Here is a 21,520-nt window from a genome sequence, read left to right on the forward strand (position 1 = left end):
TGAATGTTATCCCTTCAGGTGACAAGCGGAATTGTTGCGTTCGGTCTTCAGCCATCCCCGTCTTGGGTCCCATGTGTCATTCCTTTAGATGACCACGTGTCATATCATATTTCACCATATACAGTAACGTTGGGACAGATCAATGTCAGTAAAATCGACAAAGCGGGTATGGGAGATTTTAAATCCAATGACATAGGTAGGTCGAGGTCGGGGTAGTAAGCCTGAGAATAATCAAATCGGGTTAAAAGGTCAGAAGATATTTGTTTCCCCAAACGTTTGACAATTTCGGGCAGGAATTGAAGCGTAGCAGATGCAAGGGTGGAAACTAATGTTGCATCCTTGTTCAGTAGCTTGGACTTATCAAAAGGGATGACAAGGGATGGCAAGATCTGCCAACACAAGGCTGAACCCGTCATGTACGCGCTACTAATTGGTAACACGCATAGCGCTTCCGACTCTGATATTTAGGAGTAGTATGTGTTGGTTAAAGGTTTAAATGATTTTAAGGTTTGTTTTGGCTCACATTGGTACTTAAGGTTTAAATGATTTTAAGGTTTGTTTTGGCTCACATTGGTACTTACTGTTAATATATGCATGCGGTTCATATGAGTTTAAATTTGCTATAGTCTACAATTTCTTATAGTTAAAATCTGATATATTTTCAGATCAGTTGAGGAATTGGGATAATCTTTTACAAAGTGAAAATGGAAGTTTCTTTTCACGAACTACGCCTCTGTTCTCAGAGTCATTGATGTGTTTTGCAAATAGGCCAAACTGAAGTACTGAACCTTGAAGACTTTACTAGTAACCTTAGGAGCTTCAGATACTTTGGCTAGTGTAAAATCAGTTTTTCAGAAAGCAGTTAAATTAAGTCTTATGCAAATTTGCTCAAAAAAGCACTCAATTTCGTTGTCTAAGGTCGACTTGTTATATCTAGAATCTCTAAATATTAATCGGTATCCTAATTCACCTGGTGGGAACTCCTAGTTAGCAAAAAATACAGAAATCTCCAATACGTATAAATAGGAGACTCTGAAGATTAGACGCCGTTGCCGTCCTTGCGCTCAGTCGTTGAACTCAAATTTTCCATTTGAGGATATCTTCTTAAACAAAAGAGAGCAGCACCCAACACCCAGAGTGCAAAATAACAGACAGTAAACAGAAAGCAAATAAAGAGTAACATAATGACACGTTGCTCAAAAGAGCCAAGCTTAAAACAAAACCAAAATTATAGATCCGAAAAATGATAATAAGTGTGCTTGATAAACAAGCCAAAATACGCAAAAGTATGACCATTAACTAACCAAAGCAGAAATCATAAAATATAGTTTCTTGGAAATAAAATAACTGATAAAACCAAAAACAGAAGAGGAACACCAACAGCTTAGTCGACCTCCTCAATCTTGGGACCAGCACCGCTGCCACCGCTGGGAGCTGGGGCATCATCATCCATGGCACCGTCCATGTCACCACCTGCACCTTGGTACATCTTGGCAATGATTGGATTGCAGATGCTCTCCAATTCCTTCATCTTGTCCTCAAATTCATCCGACTCAGCAAGCTGGTTGGCATCAAGCCACTGGATGGCCGACTCAATGGCTTCTTCAATCTTCTTTTTGTCAGCTTCAGGCAGTTTAGATGCGATCTTCTCATCCTTCACGGTGTTCCTCATGTTGTATGCATAGTTCTCCAAAGCATTCTTTGCCTCAACCTTCTTCTTGTGCTCTTCATCCTCAGACTTGTATTTCTCTGCTTCCTGAACCATCTTCTCAATCTCCTCCTTGGAAAGTCTGCCCTTATCATTGGTGATGGTGATCTTGTTCTTTTGTCCAGTGGTCTTGTCCTCAGCAGAAACATTCAAGATACCATTGGCATCAATGTCAAAGCACACTGTGATCTGAGGAACACCCCTGGGAGCAGGAGGAATGCCAGAGAGCTCAAATTTACCAAGCAAGTTGTTGTCCCTGGTCCTTGTTCTCTCACCTTCATAGACCTGGATCAACACACCAGGCTGGTTGTCCGAGTAGGTTGAAAAGACTTGCTCTTTCTTGGTTGGGATAGTGGTGTTTCTAGGTATCAACACAGTCATGACACCACCAGCAGTTTCAAGACCCAGGGAAAGAGGGGTAACATCCAACAGCAACAGGTCTTGCACCTTCTCGTTACCTTCACCACTCAAAATTGCAGCTTGTACAGCAGCACCATAGGCAACAGCTTCATCAGGGTTGATGCTCTTGCACAGTTCCTTTCCATTGAAAAAGTCTTGCAGGAGTTGTTGAACCTTGGGAATTCTAGTAGAGCCACCAACAAGTACAACATCATGGATAGTGCTCTTGTCCATCTTAGCATCTCTCAAACACTTCTCAACTGGTTCCATACACTTTCTGAACAGATCCATGTTAAGCTCTTCAAATCTAGCACGGGTAATGGTGGAGTAGAAATCAATACCCTCATAGAGAGAATCAATCTCAATGGTGGTCTGAGCAGTGGACGAAAGGGTCCTCTTCGCCCTCTCACAAGCAGTTCTCAACCTTCTAAGTGCCCTAGGATTACCACTGATATCCTTCTTGTTCTTCCTCTTGAATTCCTGAACAAAATGGTTGACCATTCGGTTGTCAAAGTCTTCACCTCCAAGGTGAGTGTCCCCAGCAGTAGCCTTCACCTCAAAGATACCTTCCTCAATGGTAAGGAGAGATACATCAAAGGTACCACCACCAAGATCAAAGATCAACACATTCTTCTCACCAACACTGGTTGCCTTCTTATCGAGACCATAAGCAATGGCAGCTGCTGTAGGCTCGTTGATAATACGCAACACATTAAGACCGGCAATAACACCAGCATCCTTGGTGGCCTGACGCTGAGAGTCATTAAAGTAGGCAGGCACAGTAACCACAGCATTCTTAACAGTAGAACCAAGGAAAGCTTCAGCAATCTCCCTCATCTTTATGAGCACCATAGAAGAGATCTCCTCAGCTGCAAACTGCTTCTCTTCACCCTTGTAGTTGACAACAATCATTGGCTTATCACCAGGTCCAGGAATGACCTTAAATGGCCAATGCTTAATGTCACTCTGTACCGAGGCATCAGCAAATCTCCTACCAATCAGCCTTTTTGCATCTGCATTGTGCATGATACACAGTTAACACAGAGCATGTGAATAGAGATATAGACTCAAGAATAGATATCCAGAATCAACCACAGCTTTGCTACAACACAGCTTTGATATAAAATATAAGCTTAACACACCAGACCTCTCCAAGTCAGTTCTTACCAACCTCAACTACAGCAAGAACTAAACCAGCTGAATATACAAGGACAAGGTTTGGGGTTTAGCAAGTCAAAACAACATCATATAGTTGAAAAATTTTTAGGTCGCTTACTTAATCTAGTATTTATTAATGAGAAACTTTATCAAGTCCAAATTAACTCAAATATTAGTCTAATCAACTCTCTATAAGCACAAGCAAATATTAGAAAGCTACTAAGCATCTTTCTAAAAAGCCTGAGTCTAACTACAGATACAAGATCTTGACGTTATAACACTAGGCTAACCAAAGTAGCAAACCGCAATCAACAGATCAGTTACAAGACATGACACATACCACAACATTTAGAATGTGAACAAGGTATGACTAGATTTAGTTGGTTTATGTCCAAAAGTTAGTAACATACATAAAAATAAGAATTGCACAAGTATGCATGAAAAATCTATGTAGAAACTTTTCGAGTAGTCCCTGAATTTTATAAACGTTAATTAACAATAAATCTAGTCCTGATTCGCATGAAAAGTAATCTAAAGACTCTCAATAAGGGAAAATCGTCAAACAAATCAGAAAGAACATAGTAGTATAAAAAACAAAGAAGAATGCAGCATCGCAAATCACGTATAAAAACTTTTCCCAATTAAAATTAAAAACAAATAGATCTAGATGATTTAGACCCAAAATCTAGTAATCAAGCTAAAAGTTTTCGGTTTGCCTCTGAACACATAAATTTAAATTTTCACTAGACCTAGTCCGATTAAGCACGACAATGTAGTCAAATTGACCCTCAATAAGCTAAAAAGTAAAATAAATATGAACGAACATAGCAGCAACGTAAATACAGATCAAAACTTATTGTAAAGAGCAGATCGAGATCTTACCAAAGACAGTGTTGATTGGGTTCATAGCGACCTGATTCTTGGCGGCATCACCAATGAGACGCTCAGTATCAGTGAATCCAACGTAAGACGGCGTCGTTCTGTTACCTTGATCATTAGCGATGATCTCAACACGATCGTGCTGCCAAACTCCGACGCAAGAGTACGTGGTTCCGAGATCGATACCGATCGCCGGTCCTTCACCTTTTCCTGCCATATCTACTGCTACTCTCTGTTTCTCTCCTTCGTTTAGTGTCGGCAAGTTTTGGGAGAAAAAGGAGAGGCGGCAAATAGGTTTGAAGAACTAGGGTTTGTAAGGAGGACTAATGTGAAGAAAAGACGATGACTTTATAGTAAGAGTCTGGTTCTGGAATGTTCGGAAACCCTAAGGCGGAAGTGAGTTGATGACCGTTGGAGTTATGTGATGATACTTTGACGGTCTGTGATTCGTTCCTTTTTCTTCGTGGAAAAGGCCTCCCCCGCCAGCCAGATTTGACTGGTGTTATAATTCGGCATATTTGAGTATTTGTTGCTTCCACTTGACTCTTTAATCTATGGGAAATATTTTTTGAAACACCTTGATTTGCACTTGGTAATTAAAATATTACAGTTTTAAAATAATCAAAATTTAGTTATTATTTTATTTAAAAATAAAAGTTAAATAAAAATATTATTAAAATTTTTAATATAATATACTGGAGTTCGAATTATTTATATATGAGATTCGAGCATAATGTGTTGGAGTTCCAACATAATATGCTGGAAGTTTATACGCATGAGCTTCATAATCCGGCATATTATGCTGGAACTTTCTGTATTTCAGCTATGGTATTTTTATCCAAATTTTAACTCTGCACAAAATAGTGATTATTTTTCAATGACTTTACAAACGCTAGTTATTATTCGATTAGCAATCCGAACTGACTAGCCTATACTATTTTCACTTAAACTCTTGGGTGTGAAAACATTACTTTCTTGTTTTTTGAATGGGGAAAAAAGTTAGTATATGTACGACTTTTCTCATCATAATTCTAATTATAAGTATTATATTTCTATTTTTCCTTGAAATTTATATTTTATTCCTTTTTTTGTTCCTTACTTATTCTAATTATTTTATCCATTACTTAGTATTATTCAATTATCATACAAATATTTAGTGACTTACCACTTTAATAATTAATTCATATCTTAGAATAATTTATGGTTTTCAAATAATTATGCAAACAATTAATTTGACGACGTATAGATACTCGTCACCTCGCTTATATGTCGTTCACATGCAATTCATATAACAAATAATTTAAGGGTTCTATTCCCTCAAATCAAGGTTAACCACGACACTTACCTCGCTTTGCAATTTCAATCAATTATTCGGCAACAACTTTTCCTTTTGAATTTGTCTCCAAAAGTGTCAAATCTATTCACAAACAATTCGATATACTCAATAAGAATCATAGAAATTAATTCCATATGAATTTACTAATTTTCCGGATAAAATTCAAAATTAACTTTAAAAATTGACGGTAGGGCCCACGTCTCAAATCTTGGAAAAACTTACGAAATTCAAACACACATTCCGAGACGAGTCCAACCATATAAAAATTATCAAATGGACCTTCAAATCTTAAATTTTCGTTTTTGGAAGATTTTATAAAAATCTGATTTTTCTCCCAAAATTTCACGGATTCATGATATAAATGAGTATGGAATCATGAAATATAATCAATATAGGATAAGGAACACTTACCCCAATGTTTTCCCATGAAAATCGCCCAAGAATCACCTTACTCGAGCTCAAAAATGGAAAATAGTTGAAAATGGGACGAATTCCATTTTCTAGAACTTAAGTTCTGTTTCTCGAATTTTTTACTCATTGCGATCGCTGAAAATCGTTCGCAATCGCGTAGAACAACTTTTGCCCAGGTTCGTTTAACTCAACGCGATCGCGTAAATGGCCATGTGATCGCAGAGAACATTTTCTCAACCTTACGCGATCACGTACAGGCTTATGCGATCGCGTAGCACAATTTCAGTGCTTCAGCTTCTATCTCATTCCTTCTACGCGATCGCAGCTTGGTCCTAGCGTTCGCAGTACCTTAACTTTTTTAACTGTACGATCGCGTATAATACTATGCAATCGCATGGTATAAATTTTCATCCGTGCTCAACAAGCCTTTGCGATAACGGATGAAGCCACGCGACCGCGATTAAGGAAACCAGAACTGGAAATACCAGATTTTTTTCAAAGTTTCAAAACACTCGTAGCCTATCCGAAACTCACTCAAACTCTCGGGGCTCCAAACCAATCATGCACACAAGTCCTAAAATATCATACGAACTTGCTCGCGCGATCAAATCGCCAAAATAACACCTAGAACTACGAATAGAACACCAAATCGAATAAAATTTTCAAGAAAACTTTAAAACATATATTTTCACAACCGGACGTCTGAATCACGTCAAATCAACTCCGTTTATCACCAATTGCGGCAGACAAGTCCTAAATATTATAGTGGACCTATACGAGGCTCCGGAACCAAAATATGAACCCAGTGTCAATAAATCCAACATCAGTAAATTCTTAAAAATTATTAAGCTTTCAAACTTTTAATATTTCATCAAAATTCCATATCTCGGGTTAGGGATCTCGGAATTCGATTCCGGGTATACGCCCAAGTCCCAAATCACGATACGGACCTTCCGAAACTGTCAAAACACTGATCCGAATCCGTTTGCTCAAAATGTTGACCAAAGTCAACTCAATTGATTTTTTTTAAAGCTTTATTTCATATTTTAATCTATTTTTCACACAAAAGCTTTTCGAAAAATTATACGGACTACGCATGCAAGTCAAGGAATGATAAATAGTGCTTTTCGAGGTCTTAGAACACAAAATTACTTATCAAATTTAAAGATGACCTTTTGGGTCATCACATTCTCCATCTCTAAAATAAACGTTCGTACTCGAATGGAGTTAGAAAAAGTACCTGAGCTGGAGAAAATGTGTGGATATTTAATCCGCATGTCCGACTCGGACTCCTAAGTGGATGCCTTTACTGGTTGACCTCTCCATTGCACCGGAACTGAAGGATAACTCTTAGACCTCAAATGCCGGACCTGCCGGGCTAGAATAGCCACCGACTCCTCCTCCTAAGTCAAATCTTTGTCCAATTGGACTGAGCTGAAATCTAACACATGGGACGGATCACCATGATATTTCTGAAGTATAGACACATGGAACATCGGATGAACCGCTGATAAACTAGGTGGTAATGCAAGCATGTAGGCTACTTCACCCACCCTTTCAAGAATTTCAAAGGGTCCAATATACTTAGGGCTCAATTTGCCCTTCTTTCCGAACCTCATTACACCTTTCATAGGTGAAACCCGGAGCAATATTCTTTCTCCAACCATGAATGCAATATCACAAACTTTACGGTCGGCATAAGTCTTTTGCCTAGACTGGGATGTGCGAAGTCGATCCTGAATAATCTTTACCTTATCCAAGTCATCCTGTACCAAATCGGTACCCAACAACCGAGCCTCTCCCGGTTCAAACCAGCTAACTGGCGAACGACATCGCCTTCCGTATAATGCCTCATATGAATCCATCTGAATGCTCGACTGGTAGCTATTATTATAAGCAAACTCCGCAAGTGGCAAGAACTGATCACAAGAACCACCAAAGTCTATAACACAAACGTGAATCATATCTTCTAATATCTGAATAGTGTGCTCTGACTCTCCGTCTGTCTGTGGATAAAATGTTGTACTCAACTCAACTCACATGCCTAATTCACGTTGTACATCCCTCCAGAAGTGTGAGGTAAACGGCGTACCTCGATCTGAAATAATAGACACTGGCACACCGTGAAGGCGGACAATCTCACTAATGTAAATTTTAGCTAACCTTTCTGAAGAATATGTAACTGCCACTGGAATGAAATGTGCTGACTTGGTCAACCTCTCCACAATGACCCAAACTGCGTCAAAATTATCTCTGAGTCCATGGGAGTCCAACAACAAATTCCATAGTGATACACTCCCATTTTCACTCAGGAATTTCTAACTTCTGAAGCAAACCACCAGGTTTCTGATGCTCGTACTTAACTTGGTGACAATTCAGACACTGAGCTATATATGCAACTATATCCTTTTTCATTCTCCTCCACCAATAATATTGTCGCAAATCTTGATACATTTTGGCGGTACCTGGATGAATAGAATACCTGGAACTATATGCCTCTTCAAGAATTAATTTACGAAGCTCGTCAACATTAGGCACACAAATACGACCCTGCATTCGTAGAACTCCATCTTTCCCTACAATAACATGTTTGGCATCACCGTGCCGCACCGTGTCCTTAATGACAAGTAAATGAGTATCATCATACTGCCGCTCTCTAATGCGATCATATAAAGAAGACCGAGCGACTGTGCAAGCTAGAACCCGATTGGGTTCTAAAACATCTAACCTCACGAATTGATTAGTCAAGGTCTGAACATCTGCAGCTAACGGTCTCTCACTAACCGGAATATACGCAAGACTACCCATACTCACAACCTTTCTACTCAAAGCATCGGCCACCACATTGGCCTTTCCGGGGTGATACAAAATGGTGATATCATAGTCTTTCAATAATTCCAACCATCTTCTCTGCCTCAAATTAAGATCTTTTTGTTTGAACAGATACTGAAGGCTACGATGATCAATAAATACCTCACACGAGACACCATAGAGATAATGCCTCCAAATCTTCAGCGCATGAACAATGACTACCAATTCTAAGTCATGAACAGGATAATTCTTCTCGTGAACTTTCAATTGCCGCGACGCATATGCAATCACCCTATCATCTTGCATGAATACTGCACCAAGCCCAATGTGAGATATATCATAATATACCATATACGATCCAGAACCTGTGGGTAATACCAACACTAGCGTCGTAGTTAAAAGCGGTCTTGAGCTTCTGAAAGCTCAACTCACACTCGTCTGACCATTTGAATGGGACACCTTTCTGGGTTAGTCTGATCAATGGGCTTGCTATAGATGAAAACCCTTCCACGAACCAACTATAGTAACCTGCTAAACCTAGGAAACTCTGGATCTCTGTAACTGAGGTAGGTCTAGGCCAATTCTGAACATCCTCAATCTTCTTAAGGTCCACCTTTATGCCTTCTGCCGATACAACATGCCCCAAAAAGGCAACTGAGCTTAACCAAAACTCGCATTTTGAAAATTTAGTATATAACTGAGTATTTTTCAAAGTTTGAAGCACACTCCGAAGATGCTACTCATGCTCCTCTCGACTGCTGGAGTAAATCAAGATGTCATCAATGAATACAACCACAAAAGAATCCAAATAGAGCTTGAACACCCGATTCATCAAATCCATAAATGTTGTTGGGGCATTTGTTAACCCAAATGATATCACTAGGAATTCGTAATGCCCATATCGAGTTTGAAAAGTTGTCTTAGGGACATCAGATGCCCTAATCTTCAACTGATGGTAATCAGACCTCAAATCGATCTTCGAAAACACCTTGGCACCCTGAAGCTGATCGAATAAGTCATCAATTCTTGGTAGTGGATACTTGTTCTTGATAGTAGCCTTGTTCAACTGCCGATAATCTATACACATTCATATTGAACCATCTTTCTTCTTTACAAATAATACTGGTGCACCCCAGGACGAGACACCGGGTCTAATGAATCCCTGATCAAGCAAGTCTTGTAACTTTTCCTTCAATTCTTTCAACTCCGGCAGGGCCATACGGCATGGTGGGATAGAAATGGGCTGAGTGCCCAGAGCTAGATCAATACAAAAGTCAATATCTCTGTCGGGTGGCATCCCCAACAAATCTGCAGGAAATACTTCTGGAAATTCACGAACAACTAGTACTGAGTCCATTGAAGGAACATCCAAACTGGGATCATGAATATAAGCCAAATAGGCTAGACACCCTTTCTCTACCATACGCCGAGTTTTCATATAAGAAATAAATCTGCTAGCAGAATGACCAAGAGTTCATTTCCACTCTAACTGAGGTAACCCCGGCATGGCTAGGGTCACTGTCTTGGCATGACAATCCAATATAGCATGATAAGGTGACAACCAATCCATACCCAAGATGACATCAAAATCTACCATATCAAAAAGTAGAAGATCCACACTAGTCTCAAGACTACCAATAGTAACCACACACGAACGATAGACATGATCTACTACAACAGAGTCTCCCACCGGTGTAGATACACATACAGAAGCACTCAGAGAATTACAAGGCACAACCAAATATGGAACAAGATATGAGGACACATAGGAATAAGTAGATCCTAGATCAAAACTGAAGAATCTCTATGGCAAACTGGAATAATACCTGTGATCACAGCATCAGATGACTCAGCCTCAGGCCTAGCTAGAAAAATATAAAATCGGGGCTTAGCCCTACCACTCTAAACTGCGTCCCTGGGACGGCCTCTAGCCGGCTGGCCTCTACCTCTAATGGTCTGACCTCCACCTCTAATGGCCTGACATCCACCTCTAGCTGTCTGACCCCTACCTCTAGCCGGCTGAGCAGGCGATGAAGCAACCGGTGCCGGTATGATGTCACGAGAATCCTGCCAAGATCTGTTACTCGCCAACCTAGGGCAATACCTTATGATGTGACTAATGTTCCCACACTCATAACACCCATCTTGATGCCGTGGCTGTTGAAGAAGAAGCTGACCCAAATGGGCCGGATAACCGTTGTAGTAACTATGGAGTGGTGGTGCACTGATAGGAGCTGAATGTGCACTAAATGCTGGCTGCCCATAGTAAGGCATAATAGAACTGTGACTCCCTACCAAAATTACCCCTGCCTCCAGACGAGGCACCACTGAAACCACCGAACTGATGAGGCCTCTTATCAGACCTCTGCCTTCTCTCATGTGCAAGAACCATCTCAATCCTCCTCACGACATTAGCAGCCTCCTGAAATGAAATCTCACTTATGGTCTCCTTGGCCATTTGAAGCCTGATAGGATGAGTGAGTACCTCAATAAATGTCCTCACTCTCTCTCCCTCAGTAGGTAGTAAAAGGAGAGCATGATTGGCCAAATCCACAAAACGGGACTCATACTGAGTAACAGTCATACTGCCATGTTGTAGACGCTCAAATTGCTTGCGGTAATCCTCTCTCGGTGTGATAGGAAAGAACTTCTCCAAAAATAGCTGAGAGAACTGCTCCCAGGTAAGAGTAGACGATCTAACTATTCCGGCAAATATATAATCTCTCCATCACCTCTTGGCGAAACCCGTCATCTGAAATACAGCAAAATCAACCCCATTGGTCTCAACTATACCCATGTTCCGTAGCACCTCATAGCAACGGTCAAGATAATCATGTGGGTCCTTAGGAGGTGTACCACTGAAGTGAACTGGAAAGAGCTTAGTGAACTTATCCAGTCTCAATAAGGCCTTAAAAGACATGGCGGGCCTATCACCGGTCTGTGCCGTAACAACTGTCTTAACTACCCCAACTGGCGGGGCTGCTGGAGCCTGATTCTAGGGAGCCATCTGTTCCGGAGCGGGAGTAGTGGGAGTTTGTGCTCTTCCCCTAGCCTGTGAGACGGCTGGTGCCACTGGAAATGTACCATTCTAGGCCACGCCCTCCATAAGACTCACCAAACGGCCTAGAGCGCCCTGAAGCACTAGAGTAGCTATGAATCCTTACGGGACATGAACTGGTCCAACTGCTACATTTTGAACTGGAATCTCCTACTGAAGATCCACCTGAGGTTCTACAACAGGTGTAGGTGCTCGAACTCTAAACTGAGCTCTACTTCTGTCTCTGCCTCGGCCTCTAGCACGACCTCGACCTCTACCCCTGGCCATAGTTGCCACCGGGGGCTCTGGTTCCTATCCATCGGTAGATGTATTATGTGTTCTCACCATCTGCGAGAGAATAAGAGTAGAATGATTCAATCATCGATGATAGAATAAAATCGCACGACAGAATAAGAAAGAAGTGATATTGTTCCTAAACTTTATAGCCTCTAAGAGATAAGTACAGACGTCTCCGTACCGATCCTTCAGACTTTACTAAGCTTGCTCGTGACTTGTGAGACCTATGTAGCCTAGTGCTCTGATACCAATCTGTCACGATCCAAACTAACCCCTGTAGTAATGGCGCCTATCGTGAAACTAGGCAAGCCAACTTATTTCCAAAACAAACCGATATTTTTATTTCAAAGATAATTTCAATATTATTTAACATAAAAACCTTCTTAAAGGAGTTCAAATCAAAATAAAAGTGCGGAAGGAAAAGCCCGACATCGGGGTGTCACTAGTCATGAGCATCTACTACAATCTGTCTAACAATATCAAGGCTAACTAAGCTTGGAAAATAGCTAAATACAACTAGAGAAAGATAAGAGAGAGAAGAGCAGGGGCTGCGATCGCCAACATCTACCTTGTTATCTCTGAGAAAATCTGTAACAAGAAAAAAAAATCAACAACCGCTACCATGTCCAGCTACACCTGGATCTACACACAAGGTGCAGGGAGTAACATGAGTACGCCAAATCAGTAAGTAACAACAATAAATAAAGACTGAGCAGTAGTGATGAGCAATAAAGCATATAACATTCATATCATGAAAACTGAATAAAGTACAACATGCTTTAAAAACCAGTGTTTGATTCAAATCATCTCGTTTAAACCCGGTTCCAGTAAAAATCATTTAAAGATATTTTTCCAACAGTTTTTCAAACAAAGGCTCAATGCAAGGTGAGCAAAAATAATGAAATCATAAACAGCCCCTCGGGCAAAACATCATTAATATACAGCCCCTCGGGCAAATCTCACAGCCACTCATGCCACTCGGGCATACCTCATAATCACTCTTGCTACTCGGGCATACCTCACAATCACTCATGCCTCCCAGTCACTCAGCACTCGGCACTCATACTCAGTAGGTACCTGCGCTCACTGGTGGTGTGTACAAATTCCGGAGGGGCTCCTTCATCCCAAGCGCTATAATCTACACGGACAACTCACGTGCTATAATAATAAAGTATGCTGCAGACGGGCAACTTCGATCCACACTCATCCTCACAAATCAGGCCCTCGGCCTCACTCAGTCATAAACCTCTAAGCAACTCGGGCATTTCAGTAAAATAGGGCATTCATCCTGAAAAATATTTATATGCATCAAAATAGAGTCATAAAACTGAGTTATGCGGTAAACACAATAGACATGACTGAGTATAGATTTTCAATCGAAAACAATGAGAGGATGGTAAGAAACAGCCCCCAAGGGTCCAAACAGCATTGGCGCAAGGCCCAAACATAGCATTCAACCCAATTTATAGAAATTCTTTCTAAACATATAAGTATCATATTGTTTCAACAAAGTATGCAACTTTACGGTTGCTACGGGACGGACCAAGTCACAAATCACCAACAGTGCACACCCACATGCCCGTCACCTAGTATGTGCATCACTAAAAATAGTAGAATGATGCAAATTTTGGGGTTTCATACCCTCACGACTAGATTTACAATCGTTACTTAATATACGCTAATGGAATGAATTCCACAAGAAAAGCTTCAAAATTAGACCAAAACCCGAAATTGGCTCAAACCCGGCCCCTGGGACCACGTCTCGAACTCCGACAAAATTCACAAAACTAGAAAGCTCATTCACTCACGAGTCTAACCATACCAAATTCATCAAAATCCGACATCGTTTGGTCCTTCAAATCCTTAAATTACTCTCCAAAAATTCCAAGCCCTAACCCCTCATTTTCACTAATTACAATGATTAAACAACGGAAAAATCACCATATATACGAGTATTAGGCTCAAGTAACTTACCTCAATGAAATCCCCTTGATTCCTTCTTCAAAACCCTCCAAAAACCGAGTTGAAATTGTGAAGAATGACCAAATATTTGCGAAGGGTTCAGTTTATGCCTTTCTGCCCAGCGAAACCGCATCTGCGGTCTAGATAGCGCACCTGCGGCCTCCGTTTCTGCGCCCAAAAGCCCGCATCTGCGGAAGTCACTTAAGGTCCTAAAACCCGCACCTGCGATCACCTCTTCGCACCTGCGGTCTCGCAGGTGCGACCCCTCATCCGCTTCTGCAATAAAACCCTAGGTTTCCAAACCCCGCACCTGCGACTAAATTTCGCACATGCGAAACTCGCACCTGTGGTTCCCAACCCGCAGGTGCGGCCACACCAGAACAACAACACCAACTGTATTTTTCCAACTTCAAACCTCCCGTTAACCATCCGAAATCATCCTGAGGCCCTCGGGACCTCAACCAAAAATACCAACAAGTCCTCTTTCAACATACAAACTTAGTCGAACCTTCGAATCACTCAAAACAACATCCAAACACCAAATTACCCTCGGATTCAAGCCTAAGAACTTTTAAATTTCCAAATTCAGCAACCGATGTCGAAATCAACCAAACCACGTCCGAATGACCTCAAATTTTGCACACACATCACAAATGACACTACGAACCTATTCATTTTCACTAATTATAATGATTAAACAATGGGAAAATCACCATATATACGAGTATTAGACTCAAGTAACTTACCTCAATGAAATCCCCTTGATTCCTTCTTCAAAACCCTCCAAAAACCGAGTTGAAATTGTGAAGAATGACCAAATATTTGCGAAGGGTTTAATTTATGCCTTTCTGCCCAGCGAAACCGCATCTGCGGTCTAGATAGCGCACCTGCGGCCTCCGCTTCTTCGCCCAAAAGCCTGCATCTGCGGAAGTCACTTAAGGTCCTAAAACCCGCACCTGTGGCCTCGCAGGTGCGACCCCTCATCCGCTTCTGTGATAAAACCCCAGGTTTCCAAACCCCGCACCTGCGACTAAATTTCGCACATGCGAAACTCGCACCTGTGTTTCCCAACCCGCAGGTGCGGCCACACCAGAACAACAACACCAACTGTATTTTTCCAACTTCAAACCTCCCGTTAACCATCCAAAATCATCCTGAGGCCCTCGGGACCTCAACCAAAAATACCAACAAGTCCTTTTTCAACATACAAACTTAGTCAAACCTTCGAATTACTCAAAACAACATCCAAACACCAAATTACCCTCGGATTCAAGCCTAAGAACTTCTAAATTTCCAAATTCGGCAACCGATGCCGAAATCAACCAAACAACGTCCGAATGACCTCAAATTTTGCACACACATCACAAATGACACTACGAACCTACTCCAACTTCCGAAATTCCATTCCGACCCCGATATCAAAATTTTCATTGCCGACCGAAATCGCCAAATCTCTAATTTCGCCAATTCAAGCCTAATTTTATCACGGACCTCCAAATCACATTTCGGATGTACTCCTAAGTCCAAAATTACCTAACAGAGCTAACAGAACTATATAAATTCCAATCTGAGGTCAAATACTAAAGAGTCAAATTTTGGTCAACTCTCCCAATTTAAAGCTTCAACAATGAAATTTCTTCTTCCAATTCGATTCCGAAATACCTGCGACCCAAAATCGACGATTCACACAAGTCAAAGTATATCATACGGAGCTACTCATGCCCTCAAACAATCGAGCAAAGTACAAATATTCAAAATGACTGATCGGGTTGTTACAAGGTCCAAGTTAAAACTGCAAATAAGCTAAAATGTTGCAGTATTTAGTGTTCCAGAGGTGACGAAAAAGTGTCCAACTAATTGAAGCTTGACATGTTTAGATGGTCAGAATGAAGAAGAGGTTGAAAGTACTGAAGGTGAATTAATACCACTCCACGAAACTTCATCAGAGTTTTGGGAAAGAAAATTATTTTTAGTGGGGAAATGAAAGGTCCCATGGAGAAAGAAGAGAAAGAATGATAATCTCATGTGAAGAAGGATAAATGTGCACTGCTGGAGAAATGGAAGGTACTAGAATAAATGGAAGTTTCATTCTTTCTAATTAGAATCGGGAAATTTATCTGCAGGACTGCATATGTCGAGGATTTTCAACTAGGGAACTATGATATATGGTCTCTGTCTTTTGAAAAACCAACAATTTTTCTTAAGTTCAAATAAGACTTGTATTGTCTATTGATTAAGTTGCTTTCCTCTTTTTCAAAGTTAGTAATGTTTGACTATAAATATATATTTTTAGTGCATTGCATATCTTACATTTTAGTATTTTAGCGATTAATTGTGCGATGTTTGAGTTTACTTGAGTTATTTTTATATGTAGGACCATTGGAATGTATAAAGGAATGAAAGTTGCACAAAAATATGTTGAAGACATAAGAAAAGAGCACGAAAATGAGAAAATTGGAGCAAGGCGAGGGTACCTCGCCCCGCATGGTTTAAGGCGTGCTCAACCTTGCCCTAGACCTCGCCTCGCCTGGCTTATGGCGCGCTACAAACCAGGCCTCGCATGGCTTAAGGCCTGGTTCCCCAATTCGCAAATAAATTATTTTCTACTCTGTTTTGAATTTGAAGACTTCAACCCTAGCCTATAAATTGTCCCTTAACATGTCTAAGAGGGGGGTATGATGTTTTTTTAGGGGAACTTTTGACCAAGAGAGAGAACGGAGCCGCCGTGGAGGCCGGATTTCATCTTCTTCTTTTTTTCCCCTATACTTAGTAAATTTTATGTTTCTTTGGATGATTTATTTTTTTTCTACAATGTCTATGTGGAGCTAAACTTCACGTTCTAAGGTTGTGGTCCTTTCATGACTATTGTTATTCGGATATTGATTTTGATTTCTTGATTTGTCATATGGGTTTAATTATTTTATCCTGCTCTTAATTATTTGATTGCTTGATTACCAATTAAATACTATCTACGAATCTAGATTTGAACTCGAAAGTAGAATCTCTAGATTGCATATAGAATTGAATAGAGCAAGTTCTTGAATCCAGACATCAGGGGATAGATTCGTTGTTAGGATAGACGTATATTAATTGTCTTGCTTGGTTATTATACGGTAATTATGAATGTATTCTTGTTGAGTCTAAGACATATAAGTGTTAAGTTAGCTTGAACAGGCGAGAAAGAGATCGACAGATTCTTATGCGCAATATTAACCCGTCAATTCAATTGAAGAATACAATAGGATTGTTAGATAGCCCATAACCCTAGATTGTTTTCATTTTATTGATAACATAAAAAAATTTGATCTTCCTCTTTTAAAGTTCATTATTTATTTTCTTTTTATTTTCATTAGTTTAGAGTCAAACACTTCTAAGCTTAATTCTTGTGTAGATAATTAAGATAGTCTAATTTAGTTAATAGTTAATAACAAGTCCTCGTGGGTTCGACATCTGACTTCTAGTCACATTATTACTTGACGACCGAGTATACTTGCATGTGCGTTTGGCCACAATAATTACAAAGGTATTTTCAGGGCTAGAATAGTGATAGGGTGGAGCCTTTGATAGAAAAGATCTTGTTCATTGTAGAAGGTCTAAGATTAAGAGGAAACTTGCCCCCAATGGAAAGACCTAAAAGGTAAAACCAGTCATAATTCTGATGAATATTTATCGTGGAAGGACAATTAGGAACTTTCTTAATAGTCCAAATTAATTTCGTAGGTGAGCTGCATTTGTCCTTTGCCAAACAAATGATATTGTAGATGTCCCAAAGAGTTGTGAATTAGAGATTTGTATGCTTGTCTCATTGGCATCGCTAGAGGTATATCTTTTACTTTGTCTGGTTTCGTATCTCTTTGGTTTGAGGATTCATTAGCTTGTCATTTTTATATCTTTATTTTTCTCTCATTTAACAACCTTGAGTTTGCATTAGGTCTCGGGTGATAGAGATGCATCTGATTTTCATTGGTTGACAGAGGAGAAAAGAGTCACTATTTTATTAAGAGGCCGAGGAAAAAGAGTCACTATTTTATTAAGAGGCCAAGGAAAACGAGTCACTATATACCGAGAGTGTGGAGATATCCCAGCATCACACATGTAGAATTGTTGTTGGCCATGCGTACTCACAATAAGCTTGATATGGGGCTTGGTCAGGAAAATAACTTTGCTAAGCTTGTGGCTACGAGTGTTTTTCCTTTCAGACTCCGTAGTTATTAGTCGAACACCCATTTGATCTATATTCGACACAATTTTGGTCGTGAGACCCCATTTATTATTGTATATGCTATAACAATAACGATAATAATAAACCTAGTGTAATGCCACAAGTGGGGTCTAGGGAGGATAATGTTTACCTAAACCTTATTCTTATCTTGTGAAGGTAGAGAGACTGTTTTCGATAAATTCTCGGCTCTTATTATATATGCATTGGGGCCTTCGCTACATCTTGCAAGGAATAAAGCCTAAAACTTTTGAAGAGTTGGCCACTCGTGCACATGATATGGAATTGAGTATAGCTATAAATAGAGACCAAAGGTTTCGTGACTTTGAGCCTAGTGATGAAATAAAAGAAGACGATGCTGAGAATGGGGCAAGTATTTATCTGAAGATGAAACTGAAGAGTCCATGCATGATATAACCTCCTTGATGCATGAGCCTAAACTACAAGTTGTAGCGCTCCTCGACGCATGAGCCTAAACTGCATGTTACAACGCTCTTTGACGCATGAGTCTAAACCGTATGCCAAAGTGCTCTTCAACGCATTAGCCTAAACTACAAGTCGCAATGATCCTCAACGCGTGAGCCTAAACTGCATATTGCAATGCTCCTTGATACACGATCCTAAACTATATGTCACAAAATTCGTCAAATTCGAGCCAAATCTTCAAGTTGTAAAGCTCCCAAAATTTGAGCCAAATCATCAACTTGCAAGGCTCTTCAAAATTCGAGCAAAGTCTTTAAGTCACAAAGCTCTTCAAGTTCGAGCAAAATTTTCAAATTGAAGAGTTCTTCAAATTCGAGCAAAGCCTTTAAGATGTCAAGCTATTCAAATTCGAACAAAGTCTTCAAGTTGCATAGCTCCTCAAATTCGAGTAAAGACTTCAAGTTACATAGCTTCTCAAATTTGAGCAAAGACTTCAAGTTGCAAGCTCTTCAAATTTGAGCAAGTCTTAAAGATGTAAAGCTATTCAAATTTGAGCAAAGTTTTCAAGTTGCTATACTCCTTGTCCGCACGAGTATAAACTGCATAAAACAAAGAACTTATACTTCTTTTAAACTATTAATGACTTGATCCTCTTTTTGGGGTACGTAGGAAACTTAGATTTCTTTCTAAGTTCAGACATTTAAGCGGGAAAAAAGAGAGTCAATTCCTTTTCATGATAGCCAAAAGAGGATGCTAGCTCTCTGTATGCAACATGCGCTTCTTTGAAGTAGTTACTCCACGTCAAAGCTTAAAGGATAATGCGCCATGTTTTCTTTCATCCAGCCGCATGAAAATAAATGCTTCATGTGCTTCTTTCGATAAAGGTTGAAGGATGAGATGCTCTCCTCCATATCTCGAAATATGGAGTACTACATGTATCTTTTTATCAAGTCGTGCGAAGGAGGTTCTATCCAATTCTTCTCCAAATTTTAAGAAAAGGTTGTTCTACTCCAAAGCTTGAAGTTTAGGAGACCCCATGCATTTCTTCGACAAGTTGAAAAAAGAGGTGGTTCCATGCCAAAGGTTGAAAGATGGTTGCTTCATGTGCTTGCTCGCGAAGGAAGTAGTACTCCAAGTGTCTCGCCAAGCCAAAATAAGGGGAGATATGCCACATGCGTTCTCGCCAAAGGTGAAAAGAAGTCGCTCATAAATGTTCCCTTCTCCAGCCGCAAAAGTAGGGATACACCATGAGATTCTCTCGCTAGGATGCAATAAAGAGATGAATGGTCTGGCATCATTCATGTGGACCTCTAGTGAATATTTTTATGGATATCAAGACCGCTAATACTCTATTGAAAATCTGCAAAAGAGAAATAAAAAAAATTTGGAGCCCCCGGTGCCAATGACACGAAGCTTTTGGTTTTGTTTAGTTGATCGGTGCCGAATGACATGGAGCTTTAGCTTAGCAGCAAGTACCGGTGTCAATGACACGATGCTCCAATACAGATAGTGAATATTGTGACATGCACTTCTCCACCAAATCTTGAAGGATGTAATGCTCCAAAGATTATTCCGTCAAAGCCATGAGAAGGATGCTCCATGAACTTCTTCGTTAAGTTGAAAGAAGTCATCCATGCCAAGACTCAATGGATAGGAAGTTCCATGCACCTCTTCGCCTGCAAAAAAAGATAGTGTTGATCATGTAATCCTTTAACGTGATCTGTCACAGAGAATTCACCATGCTTTGAAAGTACGGGGGAAGGGGAGGGGTGAATTGTAATCTATTTAAAAATCTTAGTTGACTAATTATGAATTTAGTCAACTGGATTTTGCGTAGTGATTGATTGCAGTGGAGATAAACTAAGGAAATAGAAAGGTAAAGAAGACACAACAGTTTTTATGCTGGTTCAGTACCGGTGTGGTACCTACGTCCAGTTCCCTTAGGTCACAAGAGTTCTCTTAGATCTTTAATGAATGTTTACAGCAATGATGGTTTTAGTATGTTCACCACCAACGATATACAACAACAATGATTCTTTCTAATATTGAAACAACTCTCATTTTGTGTTCTAACTCTTCCTATCTTTTATGAAACTTGTAGACTCAGGAATATAGTATTTGTACTAAGAACTAGAAAGGCTTAGAAACAGATGATGTAGTTGTGTGCCTTTTGATGTTCTTCTACTTCTTCCTTTATAGCTTGATGAGTCTTGTGTTTCCTTATCTTCTGGGATTGTATGGCAGCAATTTTAGGAGTCCTTTCCTTGTGAGGCATATACATCTAAGAGAAAGACCCAAGGATAGCCTCATGAATCTAGCTTGAAATGGTAGCTAGATTCATTCTTAATCTTGACGAATTGCTTCCTCAATTTCTCCTTGATTTGAGCTTCTGCAGATTCTTCTGGATTCGATCTCTAGCCATGATTAGCTCTCTTCCCATTCTTGCGCGCTTGAGAATCTTTGGCAATGGTGACTGATTGACTTTCCTTCTTTGTTCTTTGATTGATTGATTCATTTTCCATTTAAATGAGAGTTCAAAATACATAGCCGTTGAATATGGTCTTCTTTCCTTTTATCAACATCCTTTCTTACCAAATCTGCACACAACGAGATGTCATTAGTCACGGCTTCTTTTAGATTATTGATCATTATTAAAATTCTAAACTTAATAATCTCCCCCCTTTTGATGATGACAATAATCTAAAAAGAGTTCGACTAATTTATGGGTACTTCCCTTTGTTTTTCAAGTGTATTCCCCCTGTCTTGGAGCTGGTTCTTATGTGTTTCTCCCCCTATCTTGTACCTGAATTCTTTTTCTTTCTTCTCCCCCTTTGACATCAATCAAAAAGAGTTAGAAGAACAATTTGCAATAATAGTACT

General features: G+C 40.0%; 1 protein-coding gene across 1 annotated transcript; it reads right to left on the reverse strand.

The window, feature by feature from the left end:
* Positions 1-1,211: 1,211 nt before the first annotated feature.
* LOC104114093 (heat shock cognate 70 kDa protein 2-like) lies at positions 1,212-4,567 on the reverse strand. Its single transcript, XM_009624458.4, has 2 exons — positions 4,148-4,567; positions 1,212-3,120 (listed from the first exon to the last, which is right to left on the reverse strand). Exons 1-2 carry the CDS (start codon positions 4,359-4,361, stop codon positions 1,385-1,387), a joined length of 1,950 nt encoding a protein of 649 aa, XP_009622753.1. The 5' UTR covers positions 4,362-4,567; the 3' UTR covers positions 1,212-1,384.
* Positions 4,568-21,520: the final 16,953 nt, after the last annotated feature.

Source organism: Nicotiana tomentosiformis, chromosome 7, assembly GCF_000390325.3.
Source record: "Nicotiana tomentosiformis chromosome 7, ASM39032v3, whole genome shotgun sequence".
Lineage (NCBI taxonomy): Eukaryota > Viridiplantae > Streptophyta > Magnoliopsida > Solanales > Solanaceae > Nicotiana > Nicotiana tomentosiformis.